Source organism: Syngnathus leptorhynchus, chromosome 3 (genome assembly GCF_054491065.1).
Source record: "Syngnathus leptorhynchus isolate UIUO chromosome 3, UIUO_Slep, whole genome shotgun sequence".
Lineage (NCBI taxonomy): Eukaryota > Metazoa > Chordata > Actinopteri > Syngnathiformes > Syngnathidae > Syngnathus > Syngnathus leptorhynchus.
In genome coordinates, this window is record NC_141197.1 from 5046529 (window position 1) to 5063610 (window position 17082).

The window sequence follows — 17082 nt, forward strand, 5'->3', positions numbered from 1 at the left end:
AGTCCTGCAAATTCTGTAAATTGGATGGAAACCTGGCTAGTGTTTGCATCAGCTACCATAATTTCAAAAAAAAAAAAATCATAGCCTGCAGTTCTGTTCAGGTCCAGTGGAGTTTCTGTGTCTCTGAGCACGGTGCTGTGTGTGTGAGCGGGAGGGAGTGCAGCATTTGCAAGCGCTACGCCTACTCAACCCCACGCGTAGACTATAATTCTCAGACTCGTGGAAAAATAAAACTTAATTTACATCGTTGGGGCTAATAACGCTATGTAAAGATAACTGCTGATAGCCTTCAACTGCAGTCCTTCAAGTTAACTGCAAGTTAGTGAACATTCAGTCAGCTGTAGCTGCCAGTTCCAGACGGTTTTATGTTATTCGTTTTTTCAAACTGATCAGTAACTGATTCCTTAATAGTTTACTCTTAACATACAATACATGTAAATGTATGGCCATAGGACTTCAGAATCGGATATCAGAATGTAAGCCTTACCTTTCTCCCAGGAATGTTGTTGAGTACTTATTCCAAACATTTTGGTTTGGGTCCTTCAGTAAGGCAACCGGCAACAGCATGTTCCACTGCACCATTTACACGGAGCTGCCCGCAGACATGCCTGACGTTAAATCGAGTAAACACAAATATCGCCAATGACGATTAATTGAAAAATCGCAAATATCAGCCCATTATATATTTGTATAATATTTATTATTGTTTATAGGTTGGACATGAGCCACTTCCTCCCACCCTCGGCCGGAACCTATTGGGGAGACAGGTCTACCAGTTACCTGGACTGTTTGCTTATGGTAAGTCTCACTCTGAAAAGCCTTGTACATACACTCGGAAGATAATCAGGGCTTATTATCTGAAGGTTCAAACATGGCTATGTGCTTATGAAATAATATTCATGTCATGGTATACCAGCTCGATTGTGTAGATCACCAAAATTGGTCAAAATATAAATCTATGGATTGAAACTATTTTTATTTATTTGTAAAATATGTTTGCAAAACCTGCAACTAGGGTTGTCACAATACCAGAATTTCAGTAGTCTGTACCAATACCTGTGATTTTCCACAATTCTCTGTACTAATTCAGTACCACGGTAAAAAACAACTTACGTACACAATTGAGGGTGTGTGCCCAAACGTAATTTAGCATATTTGAGCCTTTGTCTGCGCACTTTGTCTATGTGTTTGACATATTTAAGTATTTCTACACACAACTCTTTGAGCGCCCTGGCTTCTCAACAAGCCGGCGTGTTGGACTTCCACTCCCACTTGCTGAAGCCATTGTTATGGAAGACTGAAAGTTTTCTTCTTCTTCAGCGCTACTGACTGCTGCTCAGTGCTGCTTGTATGCGTATACTGCCCCCTTCAGTTCCGGGAAGAATTAACACAGCTCGCTGAGTGAAAAGTTAAATATTCGGTTCAGATGGTACCACAAAAAACAGGTATCGATGTATTTTTGGCGTGTTGGTACCAAATTGGTACTGGAAGTATTGGTTCTTGTTCTTGTGTTTCTGCATGGACATTTGTTTTGGCTGGAACTTCGGGGAATGTTTTTCACGCAACAGATTATCAATATACCGTAATTTTCTGACTATAAATCGCTCCGGAGTATAAGTTGCACCAGCCATAAAATGCACAATAAAGTGAAAAAAAAACATACAAGTCGCACCGTAGTATAAGTCGCACTTTTGGGGCAAATTTATTTGTCAAAATCCAACACCAAAAACAGACATGACCCACTAACAACAGGCTAAACAATACGGTATGCTAACGTGACATATACACAAACGAGGAGCTGAGAACGGGCCCGACGTAACATTCAGAGTTATTCAAGTAAGTATTACATAAATAACACGTTTATCAAACCATCTGTGTCACTCCAGTTCATTAAATCCATCGATCGTGCTTTATGTAAACAATGCCGCGTATGCGCCGCATATGCTGACGTTGGACGTGATATATAAAGTATATTTCAAATAACTATCATATTACAGCAATATTCTCAAACCATCTGTGTCACTCCAAATCATTAAATCCATCGATCAAATTCCTCGTTCTTTGTCAACAATGCCGCGGGTGCGCTGCAGAGATCTAGTATATAACTATATTGTAGCGTTAACAAAGTACCAGGCAAGACGTGGGTTTTGGTAAATGGCTCTTTATTTAACAAAACAAGAGTTCAACGAGCCAACAACTACTGAACTTCTATCCACGGAGGTGAAAGAGAGCACCATAGAATAGGAGTGGGCGTGCGTAAAAGCCATGTCCGAGCCCCATCCACCGTCCCCGGACAGCCACCCGGCTGAGCGCCGGCCCCCGACTTCCATCCACGGAGGTAAAAGAGAGCTCCCGTCGAGAAGGACCGGGCGTGCGTAAAAGCCATAATAGTAACCTTCTGTGTCACTCCAAATCATTAAATCCTTCAAACTCTTCGTCCTCCGTGTCACTTATAAACAAAGCCGCTAATGATGCCGGTAGTACGTGGGGCCCTTCGTCATCTTCGTCATCCCCTGATCGAATCCTTTGCCTTTTATGTAAACAACCGCTGTGCGGCACGGGTGATGTCACTTGCAGTTCAAATGACAGTAATCCCTTGCTACATCGCGGTTCATTTATTGCGGTTTCACTACATCGCGAATTTTAGAATTTTTAAAAATGTGTGAAAAAAAATCACATAAGTCGCTCCTGAGTATAAGTCGCCCACCCCCAGCCCCACCCAAACTATAACAAAAACCGTTACTTATCGTCCGAAAATCACGGTACATTACTATGTTCTTTAAATCTGTGCTTTTCAATGAATGGCCCATAACCTTGCCGAAGTAGCCCAGTCCAGGCTGCCTGAGTTGAATTGCATTCAAGAGATGCAGTGGGTATTTCGGTTTGCAAGATTTCATAAATTACCGTATTCGCCCGAATACAAGACGACCCCGATTATAAGACGACCCCCTCTTTTTCAAGACTCAAGTTTGAGAAAAGACTTCATCATGACTCTGACGAAGGCGGAAGTACATGCCGAAACATGTCAGGTAATATAACCTAAAATTAAAATTGTTTGTGATAAAAGAACCAAAAAAAGTGATTGACAAGGGAAACAAAATTAACTTAGTACAACATGTTAATGAATTGTATTTTCTGTTTTATGAATGAGACTTAAACCAAGTAGACGTGGCGTCGTCATAAGAACGACGGGTAATGAACCAAATGAAAATATTATAACTATTTCAGAGTATTTCACTTCATATTTACCTTCATCTTCACTCTTCTGGCCATCGAATAGGTGGCACCAATTGTTCACTCGACGTTCACCCACTAACTTTGCAGTTTTGTCGGTAACCCGGCAATTCTGGTGAACTAGGTTGTTCCTGGTCGGTGATTTAATCTTCATCCCCCAAATATGGCCAGAAGAGACTGCACCTCTTTTTGTGAATACCTTTGCATTCACTTTTCGTCCATTCTTAAATGTTGTGACGAATGAAGGCAGCACAGCTAGTAAAATGAATGGTAAAGTTAGCAATTAACTTATGAAGCCCACCAATGCGAAAATGGCCCACACCTAAATTCACCCAACCAATTGGCGTACTTTAGCACAATCCAACATCTCAAAGGTTCTGGATAGGTACACAACGATTTAGTAGCTGGTGGTACGTAAATCATAATAATCCATTGGATTTATAGCTCTCTTTTCTACTGAAGTCTATACTCAGAGTGCTCACAGTAGAGTCATCATTCATAGACTCACACATTCACACTCTAGTGATGGTCAACTATGTTACAATCTTAACACAAAAAAAAGTGGATCTGGAAAACCCGCCCTCCACCGGCGCTCAGCATCATCATCATTGTCGTCCTCAGATGGGCCTTCCATCGGAGCCTCCAGTTCACCTAATCCTTCATGCATCCCGCAAGCTTGTCAGCAGTTTCCGCGTCCACATCTCTCATCAATACATCCACATATGTTAGTGTGGGACGCCCTTCTTGATCAATGCCTGTGTGTTTGCTCCCACAGCACCAGCTTACTGGCTGGGTGTTCTCTGTGCCTGAGACAGTGGCTCGCCTCATTTTCCTGGCTGCTATTTTGTTACTCAGCCTCAGTAGCCCTCCATACAGATGTATTTTGGTAACCTGTACGCTCCAGCTGGTGTAGCACCCATCCAGAAATTTCTGCAGGGTAGGCCTCAGTGTACAGCTGTCACAGCCATATCGGAGAACGGATTCCACTGTCGCCTAAAAAAAACGGAGCTTGATGTTCTGGGGAAGTTTGAATTTTCACACACTTGCCATGATATTTAGAGACTTCCATGCTAGTGCCTTCCTCACTCTTAGGTCATGTTCTGTCGAGTTTATCCATGAGCCTAGGTACTTAAGGTCTTCCACTTCCTTCAGATTTCTTCCTCCTATTGTCACCTGTGCTGGATGGTTCGGCAAGATGTTGAAGGTTGAGGTGCTGCTCAGCCCCAGTTCAAAATGAACCGTGCAAACTAAATACTTAATTTTCTATGACAGATTCTTGGTGATAAAAATTCTTCGGTGGCAGAAGTCTATCCTTATTCCAAATGACACGCGGGAGAGATAATACTTTAACATCATTCAGCATTAAATCACTTCTAAATAACCAGAAACACAAGAGTTATTAAAACCCGAGCAGCTGGCAGCATTTATTTCATTTGACCTGTTTTTTCTCCCATGTTACATCTGTTTATTCACTGATTGGTTAATTTCGGTATTTGCTTAGATTTGCCCTGCCTCAGAAATTTACTTAATGACAATGTGACTAGGCTACTAAACCCCTGTGTTTCCATTGTAAATACAAATAGCATTTTTTCATGCTTTTATTTTTATTTTATTTTTTATTTTTTTTATGAATGTACCCTTTTCAACCTTGGCATAATTTTTGATTGTTTCTTTCATGTTTCAGCAAAACACATCATCAAGATTGATGGAAAAGCGGGTCTCTTCAAAGGGCTCGGTCCAAGGCTTTGTGCGGGCACCATCGGCACCGTTGTGCATAGTAAAATTGCGCAGGTATGCTTGTTTTGAGCGTCATACCTAAAGATTATTATTCAGATAAAAACTAGCACATCGACCACTCACAATCTAATGCTCAAGCAAATGGAAAGCCACAAGAGCTTTAGTCAAGTGAAATCAATTTTATTTATATAGCCCTTAATCACAAACACGTCTCAGTGGGCTTCACATGGCCAAACGTGACAATTTTCGACATTCCCTGATTTTAACTCCCAGGAGGGTAAGGAAAGAAATAAGAATTTGAGACAAAATGAATAAAAAAAGCGTATGAAGCCAGCTTTTTTTCTCCAAACCTTAACTGCTTTTGACTTGCAATAACAATGTGCATTTACTTAATTAAAAAAAATAAAAATCCAAACTATACCCTGATTGCTTGTTTCGCTGTTTTTACGGCCGGAGCAATGTTTGACCTACTGCGCATACTCAATGTGCATCCTCAGAGTATGTTCTTGTCAGTCTGCACTGCAGCCATTTAATAAATGTATACTAGTAAGTGACAAAACATGAGGGTTACAATCTTAATGCCGTACTATTCATCTGTTACTGGTAAGATCACATACTGACCCAACCACCAGCACGAGCACCACCCTCCACTGCCACAAACACCCGAAGAACCAAAATTTAGTTGAAATGATTTATTCACAGTACAGCTAGATGGTAGTTTTCCTTCCAAACATAATGGTATATAAATTAGTAAGTGTACTTTGAAGGCAGAAAAATAAATTCTTTTCAAATGAGCATTTGTCCTTTGTGAAGCGCAGAGGTGCTTATTTGGTGAGCTCAGGAATGCACACACATGAAAGCTTCTATCATATCAGCAACAAAAATTTATGTTTGTATATGTGTTTATGTATGTATTTATGTTATTCCTAACAAAGAATTACAGCAAGCCTGGTCTCTAGGTGGACCTCTGGGTCACAGCTGCCCCTAACCGCAAAGTGGAGTGACAAAAAACTCCTATCTCTGACCCAGCCTATACCATACATTTCATCTAAAGAGCCTGCCTAGATGTTTGTGTGTTCTGTTCTTGCCAAGGGTGGGTAAGTTTTGTGTGAGACTTATTTGCAGGGAGGCTCTACTGCTTTTCCAAATAAGGAAAGTCTCATCTCCGTGGGACTATTGCGGTTAAGATTTTACATTCGGTTGTGCAGTTACACCCCCCACATGATGTGGGGGACCTCCTGTTGCACACACCAGCCATCTGCAATCGCCCCGTTGTTTTTCTAGACATTCTCACAATCCCACTCACCGGATTCGGTTGAAGTTGGGAAATTTTGTAAAATGTAAATAAAACCAAAATACAATGATTTGAAAATCCTTCTCAACCCATATTCAATTGAATACACTACAAAGACAACATATTTAATGTTCAAACTTATAAACTTAATTGTTTTTTTTGCCAAATAATAATTAACTTAGAACTTCATGGCTCCAACATGTCCAGTAGAAGTTGGGAAAGGTGGCAAAAAAATAGAGAAAGCTGAGAAAAGCTTAACAAACACCTATTTGGAACGTCCCACATGTGATCAGTCTAATTGGGAACAGGTGGGTACCATGATTGGGTATAAAAAGAGCCTCCCCAAACATGCTCAGTCATTCACAAGCAAGGATGGGGCGAGGTTCACCATTTTGTCCACAACTGCATGAGAAAATAGTTGAACAGTTTAAGAACAACATTTCTCAAAGCAAAATTGCAAGGAATTTATGGATTTCAATATCTACGGTCCATAATATCATCAAAAGGTTCAGAGAATCTGGTGAAATCACTGCACGTAAGCACCACGGCCGGAAACCAAGACTGAATGACCGTGACCTTCGATCCAGCCGGCACGCCCTTAAAAACCGACATGAGTGTGTAAAGGATATCACCAAATGGGCTCAGGAAAACTTCAGAAAACCACTATCAGTAAATACAGTCCGTCACTACATCAGTAAGTCTGGGTTAAAACTCTACCATGCAAAGCAAAAGCCGTTTATGAACAACATCCAGAAACGCCGCCGGGTTCTCAGGGCCCGAGCTCATGTAAAATGGACTGATCCACAATTGAAAAGTGTTTTGTGGTCTGATGAGTCCACTTTTCAAATTGGTTTTGGAAACACTGGACGTCGTGTCCTCCGGACCAAAGAGGAATCCGGACTGTTAATGCAAAGTTCAAAAGCCAGCATCTGTGATGGTATGTGGGTGCATTAGTTCCCATGGCATGGGTGACATTTCCGTGAAGGCAACATAAATGCTGAAAAGTACATACAGATTTTGAAGCAACATATGCTGCCATCCAAGCGACGACTTATACTTTATATGGATGCCGCTGCTTATTTCAGCAAGATAATGCCAAGCCACATTCTGCACGTGTTACAACAGCGTGGCTTCAAAGTAGTCCAGGTTCTCCTCTGGCCCGCTTACAGTCCAGACCTGTCTCCCATTGAAAATATGTGGCGCATTATGAAGCATAAAATACAACAGGGAAGAACAACAGTTGAACAACTGAAGCGGTTCATCAAGCAAGAATGGGAAAGAATTCCACATGAGAAGCTAAGAGAATTAATCTCTCTTCCAAAACGTTTGAGTGTTATTAAAAGGAAAGGTGATGTAACGAAGTGGTAAACATGCGCTTTCCCAGCTTCTGCTACACGTGTTGCAGCCATGAAATTCTAAGTTAATTATTATTTGAAAAATAAAATGAAGTTTGAGTTTGAGCATTAAATATGTTGTCTTTGTAATGTATTCAATTGAATATAGGTTGAAAAGGATTTTCAAATCATCGTATTTTGTTTTTATTTACATTTTACTCTATTTCCCAACTTCAACCGAATCCGGTTTGTAAATGAAAAGTAATGATTGATTGCAAACGGCAATAAAAATAAATCCCTTCAACGTACTAGTTGTACTACGTTCATTTTGTCTTCACTTGTAGATTATTTTACTGGTTCTTTTATCACAGACAAATTGTTTAGGTTGAATTACCTAACATGTTTCGGCGTGTACTTCTGCCTTCATCAGAGTGAAAGCGGAAGTACACGCCTTCATCATAGTAAAGCTAAGAGAATTAGTCTCCTCTCTTCCAAAACATTTGAGTATTATTAAAAGGAAAGATGATGTAACGAAGTGGTAAACATGCCCTTAACCAGCTTTGTGTGAATGTGTGTGTGTGCGCGCGTGCGTGTGTGCGTGCATGTGTACGTGTGTGTCTATATATTAGAGATGCACCGATCCGACTTTTTCAGTTTCGATACCGATACCATGGCTTTGCGTATCGGTCGATACCCGATACCGATCCGATATTATGGTTGACTTAACAAGCTACATACCTCTACATGTGGAACAGAAAAGACTAAAGGCAATGGCATCAGGCATGACTACACAGTTCTTTCCGAAAACAAAATGTAACAAGATAAAGCAGATTAATGCAATGAACTATTTATTTGTAACAAAAGTTGTGCAACAGCAGCAATAAAGTGTATCAGCATTTAAATTCAAGTAAATTAGGATACAAACTTCTTAAAAAAAATACAAATGTTGCAGCTGAAACTGCACTGGGCAAATATAGAAAGGGTGATCAAGCACACAGTAAGCAAATATTAAAATAAATAGTCATGTAAACATTAGGTGCGTTAACTGCTGTGTAGGTCCACCTCCCGCTCTCTTTGATCTGCTCAACTGCTGGAACTCCTGGTGCTCCGTTGCGTGGTGTTTCTGGAGATGCTTAATGAAATTGGTAGTACTATAACTGGCAGTACTACCACCACCCCTGGCAACATTAGCTTTGCAGACATTACAAACTGCCATCGAGGTAGTTGGCGTGTTCAGTTTAAAGTACCTCCACACAGCTGACTCTTTCGTTCGCTCCATGTATGTACGTATGTGTGTGTATGTACGTGTGTGTGTGATCTTCATGCAGATGGTAACAGTCTACATCAGGTGCTCATTACGTCGATCGCGATCGACTGGTCTATCGTGACGGCAGTACTGGTTGATCGCAGCTTGACGTTAAAAAAAATTTTGTCAGCCTTTCATCACATAATTACAAAAAAAATTAAATATTTATTATGTGTGTTGTGCAATATTGGCCTATTCAGTTATGCAAGGTACATCAACATACATTGTACATACAAAGAATCCTTAATAAATTTTAAAATAGTTATGTTTTGCCTTTTTGTGGCGTGTAGGTAGATCATTTTGACTTGGTTGTTTTATAAGTAGCTCGCATGCAGTAAAAGTGTGAGCACCCCTGCTCTACATCATTCAACTATTCAGTGCACTTTGTATGAGATGCTGTATGGGAGAATAATGCGGCAGAAGCGGTTTCTGCACACATACCACAAATAGAGTCACTTGAGGTATGCTAAAGCACATTTGGACAAGCCAGCTTCGTTTTGGAATAAGGTGCTGTGGACTGATGAAACTAAAATGTTATTTGGACATAAGGGTTGGTATGCATGGAGGAAGAAGAACACAGTATTCCATGACAAACACTTGCTACCCACAGTCAAATTTGGTGGTGGTTCCATCATGCTGTAGTGCTGTGTGGCCAGTGCAGGTACTGGCAAATATTTTTAAAGTTGAAATTGTCAGGTAATTCAACCTAAACAATTTGTCTGTGATAAAAGAACCAGTAAATTAATCCTTCAACGTACATTCCTACAACTGACATTTCAATCTAGTGACGACCAGTAAAACGACAAGACATTTTACAATTGAGAAATAAATCTGATCAGCTCTACTAAAAAAAAGTTTAATAGCTTTGAGTCATTTGTAATTTGTGTCATCTTTTAAATGTATTTTTTCATAAATTGGTCAACATGACATGTTTCTATCTAAAAATATATATTTTTATTAAATATTATGGTTTATATTAGGAGTAGGGAAAAAAATCAATATTTCAGTATTTTGTCGGGGAAAAATCTATATTTCAGTATATTGTTGGAATAAGTAATCGATAGACTGACTGCAAATATAGATATTTTGTGATAACAAACTCGCGCAACACAATTAGATTTACTCTGTTGTCAGCATCAGTACCTCCTCTTTCCTGTTCTGTTCGTGGGGTCGCTAATCCCGTATATAGGGGCAAAATAGGTGGAAGCAGTGCCCGGTGAAGAACAAATGCTAAGACCAACCCGCAGGGTTTGACTCAAAAATGTGTGGAGGCTCAAGCTATCCAATTAAATCATTACGTATTAAACTGATGCTACTCTCAGACAATAAAGCTAGCCACAGCCCTGGTATTAACCAATCAGAAGTAAAGCAGGGTGGGTCAGAAGTCTTGCCCTCTGTAGCCCTGTCACCTGTGACTGACTTCTGATGACGTTTTTGTCCGGATGGTCTGACATTATATGTGGACATATAGACTACTGTTCAAAAGTTTGGGTCACTTAGAAATATTCCTTTTTTTTTTTTTAATTAAAACCGCTGTTTTTCTCGATGAGGATAACATTAAACTACCGTATTTTCTGCACTACAAGGCGCACTGGATTATAAGGTGCACCTGCATTGAATTTTTTTTTAAAATTATTTCATATATAGGGTGCACTGGATCAAAAGGCAGATAGAATAGGAGCTACTACATCAAACTGGGGTTGACTAGGGTTGCGGTATGCATCCACTAGATAGTGCTATGTTAAAGGGAATGTAAACCCAGTCAATGAGGTAAATTCCAGCTCAGTGTGACTGCCTCCCGATAGGCAGAAAGCGATGCAACCTTGTAATTTACTAGTTGTACAAAAACGTACCGAAATGTTTTGGCAGAGCACTGTATACAACCAGTATGGATCAACAAATTCATCAATTGATCCATATATAAGGCGCTCTGCATTATAAGGTGCACTGTGTTTTTTTTTGTAAATTTTAAGTTTTTAAGTACGCCTTGTAGTGCGAAAAATATGGTGATAAGGAATACACTCTACACATTGTTAATGTGGTAAATGAACATTCTTGCTGCAAACGCCTGTTTTTTAATGCAATATTTACATGGGTGTATAAAGGCTTATTTCCAGCAACCATTCCCCCTGTGTTCTAATGGTCCATTGTATTTTCTAATTGTGTTAGAAGAATAATGAATATTAGAAAACCCTTGTGCATTTTTTGTTTTGTTTTCATGGAAAACACAAACTTGTCTGTGTGGCCCCAAACCTTTGAACAGCAGTGTATTACAAACTCAGATTTTAAGTGTGGATTTATATGACTAATTCAGACATTTTATGTGAATTACTAACTCAAAATGGACACTGATACGATTCACTTACAGCTGTTTCTTTGTTAATTGTCTTGTCACTGCTTATTAACGCTACCATCAGATAATGCATAGGGCAAACACTATGCTGCATATGCGTATCTCCTCGTGACTTGACCCCATTTTTTGTTTTGTTTTGTTTTTCTCCAAAAAAGAACAGCGTGGTACAGCAAGCTCGGGTGGTTAAAAGAAAACGTTTCGAGATAAACGCGCTGTTTATGAACGAATGCTCTGACGCAACTTCTATCGACAAAGCTTCATCTTCATCTTCTTCCGCTTATCCGGGGTCGCTGGGGCAGCAGCTTTAGGAGGGACTCCCAGACCTCCCTCTCCCCAGCCACTTCCTCCAGCTCATCCCGGGGGATCCCAAGGCGTTCCCAGGCCAGCCAAGAGACGTAGTCTCTCCACCGCGTCCTGGGTCGACCCCGGGGTCTCCTACCGGTGGGACATGCCCGGAACACCTCCCCAGGGAGGCGTCCAGGAGGCATCCTGATGAGATGCTCGAGCCACCTCATCTGGCAGCGACTCTACTCCGAGTCTCTCCCGGATGACCGAACTTCTCACCCTATCTCTAAGGGAGAGCCCGGACACCCTGCGGAGGAAACTCATTTCAGCCGCTTGTATCCTGGATCTCGTTCTTTCGGTCACGACCCATAGCTCGTGACCATAGGTGAGTGTAGAAGTGTAGATCGACCGGTAAATCGAGAGCTTTGCCATTTGGCTCAGCTCTCTCTTCACCACGACGGATCAGTACAGAGTCCGCATTACTGCCGACGCTGCACCGATCCGCCTGTCGATCTCGCGCTCCATGCTGCCCTCACTCGTGAACAAGACCCCAAGATACTTGAACTCCTCCACTTGGGGCAGGATCTCATCCCCGATCCGGAGAGGGCATTCCACCCTTTTCCGATCGAGGACCATGGACTCGGATTTGGAGGTGCTGACCCCCATCCCGACCGCTTCACACTCTGCTGCGAACCGCTCCAGTGAGAGCTGGAGAGCACGGACTGAAGAAGCCAACAGCACCACGTCATCTGCAAAAAGCAGTGACGCGATGCTGAGGTCCCCAAACCGGACCCCCTCAACGCCTCGGCTGCGCCTAGAAATTCTGTCCATAAAAATTATGAACAGAATCGGTGACAAAGGGCAGCCTTGACGGAGTCCAACCCTCACTGGGAACGAATCCGACTTACTGCCGGAAATGCGGACCAAACTCTGGCATCGGTGATACAGGGACCGAACCGCCCTTATCAGTTGGCTCGGCACCCCGTACTCCCGAAGTACCCTCCAGAGAACCTCCCGAGGGACACGGTCGAACGCCTTCTCCAAGTCCACAAAACACATGTGGACTGGTTGGGCGAACTCCCATGCACCCTCGAGGATCCTGCCGAGGGTGTAGAGCTGGTCCACTGTTGCACGGCCAGGACGAAAGCCACACTGCTCCTCCTGAATCCGAGGTTCGACCTCCCGACGGATCCTCCTCTCCAGCACCCCTGAATAGACCTTACCAGGGAGGCTGAGGAGTGTGATTCCCCTGTAATTGGAACACACCCTCCGGTCCCCCTTCTTAAAGAGGGGAACCACCACCCCAGTCTGCCAATCCAGAGGCACTGTCCCCAATGTCCACGCAATGCTGTAGAGGCGTGTCAGCCATGACAGCCCCACAACATCCAGAGCTTTTAAGAACTCCGGGCGGATCTCATCCGCCCCCGGGGCCTTGCCACAGAGGAGTTTTTTAACTACCTCAGTGACTTCGACCTCCGAGATTGGAGAGTCCGCCTCAGAGTCCCCAGGCCCTGCTTCCACAATGGAAGGCGTGTCGGTGGAATTGAGGAGGTCTTCGAAGTATTCCCCCCACCGACTCACGACATCACGAGTCGAGGTCAGCAGCACACCATCTCCACTGTAAACAGTGTTGACCGTGCACTGCTTCCCCCTCCTGAGACGCCGGATGGTGGACCAGAATTTCCTCGAAGCCGTCCGGAAGTCATTCTCCATGGCCTCGCCAAACTCCTCCCACGCCCGAGTTTTTGCCTCAGCAACCGCCGAAGCCGCGTTCCGCTTGGCCATCCGGTACCTGTCAGCTGCCTCCGGAGTCCCGCAGGCCAAAAAGGCCCTATAGGACTCCTTCTTCAGCTTGACGGCATCCCTTACCGCCGGTGTCCACCACCGGGTTCGGGGATTGCCGCCACGACAGGCACCAACAACCTTACGGCCACAGCTCCGGTCGGCTGCCTCAACAATGGAGGCGCGGAACAAGGTCCACTCGGACTCAATGTCCCCCGCCTCCCCCGGGACGTGGGAAAAGCTCTGCCGGAGGTGGGAGTTGAAGCTCTTCCTGACAGGGGATTCTGCCAGACGTTCCCAGCAGACCCTCACAGAGCGTTTGAGTCTGCCAGGTCGGACCGGCATCTTCCCCCACCATCGGAGCCAACCCACCACCAGGTGGTGATCAGTTGACAGCTACGCCCCTCTCTTCACCCGAGTGTCCAAAACATGCGGCCGCAAATCCGATGACATGACTACAAGGTCGATCAACGAACTGCGGCCTAGGGTGTCCTGGTGCCAAGTGCACACATGGACACCCTTATGCTTGAACATGGTGTTCATTATAGAAAATCTGTGTCGAGCACAGAATTCCAATAATAGAACACCGCTCGGGTTCAGATCGGGGGGGCCGTTCCTCCCAATCACGCCCTTCCAGGTCTCACTGTCATTGCCCACGTGAGCATTGAAGTCACCCAGTAGAACGATGGAGTCCCCAGAAGGAGCGCTCTCCAGCACTTCCTCCAGGGACTCTAAGAAGGGTGGGTACTCTGAGCTGCCGTTCGGTGCATAGACACAAACAACAGTCAGGACCCGTCCCCCCACCCGAAGGCGGAGGGAGGCTACCCTCTCGCTCACCGGGGTGAACCCCAATATGCAGGCGCCCAGCCGGGGGGCAATAAGTATGCCAACACCTGCTCGACGCCTCTCACCGTGGGCAACTCCAGAGTGGAAGAGAGTCCAGCCCCTCTCGAGAGGGCTTGTACCAGAGCCCAAACTATGTGTGGAGGCAAGTCCGACTATGTCTAGTCGGAACCTTTCTGCCTCACACACCAGCTCGGGCTCCTTTCCAGCCAGAGAGGTGACATTCCATGTCCCTAGAGCCAGCCTCTGCAGCCGGGGATCGGACCGCCAAGGTCCCCGCCTTTGGCCGCTGCCCAGCTCACTATGCACGCGACCCCTTTGGCCCCTCCTATAGGTGGTGAGCCCATTGGAAGGGGGACCCACGTTTTCTTTTCGGGCTATGCCCGACCGGACCCCATGAGCGAAGGCCCGGCCACCAGGCGCTCGCCTTCGAGCCCCACCTCCAGGCCTGGCTCCAGAGAGGGGCCCCGGTGATCGCGTCCGGGCGAGGGAAAACGACATCCATATATTGTATTCATCATTAGGGGTCTTCTGAGCCGTGCTTTGTCTGGCCCCTCACCTAGGACCCTTCTGCCATGGGTGACCCTACCAGGGGCATGAAGCCCCAGACAACATGGCTCCTAGGATCATAGGGGCACGCAAACCCCTCCACCACGATAAGGTGACGACTCACGGAGGGGTCGTCAAAGGGGTCGACAAAGCTGTCAAAAATAAATGGAGATGGGCCTAGCCCACAGAAACGGGGGACAATAGAAAGCCTATCTGTGGTGCAAAAAGGTGAAACTGACAGGTGTTTGTATGTGCATAGTATGCCATAAAAAATACAGTATGACAGTAATGGCATGAAGGTGCTAACGCGAAACCAGGCAGAGGAGAGACATTAAGCTGCCGTACATTCACTTCAGTACACATTCTCTAAGCCTGCCTCAGTAACAACCGAGGCTCACGTGTCAAGTCAAGTTTATTTGTATAGCCCTAAATCACAAGCAGTCTCAAAGGGCTTCACATAGACAACCAATTGACAATTATTCTCAAAGCATCCCCTGATCTTGGGCTCCCAAAAGGGCAAGGAAAAACTCATAAAACCCCTACCAGGGGAAAAATGAGAAACCTTGAGAAGGGACCACAGGTGGAAGGATCCCCTTTTCAGGATCACCAGGCTGCAATCGATGCAAAGAGGGCACATAAAATACATAATATGAAAATCAAAAAGTGGATGTCCAGGCCAAAGCGAAGAGCTGTCGGAGGTGCCCTCGATTGTCCTGGCAGTCTCCTCTAGGAGGGTAATCTGCTGCAGTTCCCTCATGCTGAATTGGTCCACGAGAATCTAGATAGCCGCTGTCAGCTTGGGTGTCACCTAACCACCTCCCCACCCGGGGAGGGGTGGGGGGAGTGGGGTCGGGGAGAGGGAGCAAAAACAAACTCCAGCCGAATCGGCCACTACAGGTTAATTAAAGGCAATATCATAGAAATACGTCTTTAAACGTGTCTTAAAGGTTTCTACTGAGGTAGCAGTTCTAATATCCATTGGTAGGGCATTCCAGAGCTCTGGAGCCCGAATAGAAAATGCTCTAAACCCTGCAGACATTTTCTTGGCCCTCGGTGTCACTAAAAGACTAGCGTTTTGCGAACGAAGGTTACGAGACGGAACATAAGGAACAACTAAGTCGACGAGATATGAAGGCGCTAAGCCATGCAATGATTTATAGGTTAAATGAAGAACCTTGAAGTCACATCTTAAATGGACCTGGAGCCAGTGTAAGTTGGCTAATATTGGGGTAATGTGATCAAATTTTCTTGTCCGTCAGAGCAGCCTTGCAGCAGCATTTTGTACGTGTGCTTTTATAGCGGAGCGCAATTTGCCTTTCACCATATCACAGCCACTGGTTGAGCTAGTCAAGTTATAACAGGCTCATGTAATGACAGAAAAAAAATACATTGAATAAAAAGTTATGCAGATGGTTGATTATTTTTATGATCCCAATATAGTCAAGCTTTGCCAGAAGATTTTTTTTTTTGAAACCATTGAAATTACACAAGAGCCAATTGCACGAGAAATCTGTTCAACATTATCCTCTTCTTTTAAAAATGGTCTGGTAGTTTAATATGGTTTATACTTAAACTTTCTTAGTATTTGAATAATTTATTTGAGTATTAGGTCTATTGGGCTAAGGGCATGAACACTGTACTCGTTTTTACATAAAAAATTTATGAGTAGCAACTGTTTGGCTAAAAAAGAACTGCTGTCCATGTGTTTCATAGCACTTAAATGAACTGGAGAATATGATTTGGCCTGAATATACTTTGTCAAAAGATTTTTTTTCCCCTAATTCATGCAAGAGCGCTACTGAAATGATAAACATTGAGATGTTACACATTATAATCCAAGACTTGAAACAAGTTGTTTTGCTGAGCTGTTTGTGGATCAAAACTCAGATTTTGTGCTTTACCAATTCACATTGAAAATAAAAACAGAAACATACACCAAGACAGTTAAGAAAAGAAAGATAAAGAACCACAAAGACATTTGTATGTACAGTATGAATGAATGAACAAATGAATGAATTAATCTTTATTGTCATCACCCTCAACCTCCATCAACCCTGTACAAACTGCCGAGCAATAAAATTGACTTGGCACAGCCCGTCCAAGAAATGTGAAAAACAATGACAAAGAGCCTTAAATATGATCCATTTGCCTGACAAACTATCCTTAGTATGCCTTTATGGAACAAACATTGACTACACAAACTCAAAGTACGTGTAAGGCATTGTTTCATTACCAGAAGGTCCTCTCTTTTGTCTATTATCTTTGACTTCCCTAATAATTGAACAATTTCGAACAATTTCCATAAAAAAGGTTTTCCTGTAATTGGGCTCATCCGATAAACTAATGGTAAACTGTTATTAAACCT

The 17082-nt window shown here is 43.7% G+C and overlaps 1 protein-coding gene across 3 annotated transcripts in view; it reads left to right on the forward strand.

The window, feature by feature from the left end:
* The window catches only part of mtch2 (mitochondrial carrier homolog 2), a 77726-nt gene that overhangs the window by 13977 nt on the left and 46667 nt on the right, over window positions 1–17082 (forward strand). For all 3 annotated transcript variants that reach the window (XM_085908514.1, XM_085908516.1, XM_085908515.1), the window contains exons 2-3: window positions 714–798; window positions 4919–5025. In XM_085908514.1, coding sequence (XP_085764640.1) covers window positions 721–798; window positions 4919–5025 — 185 coding nt within the window. In that variant the 5' untranslated portion in view covers window positions 714–720. The remainder of the gene's footprint in view (window positions 1–713; window positions 799–4918; window positions 5026–17082) is intronic.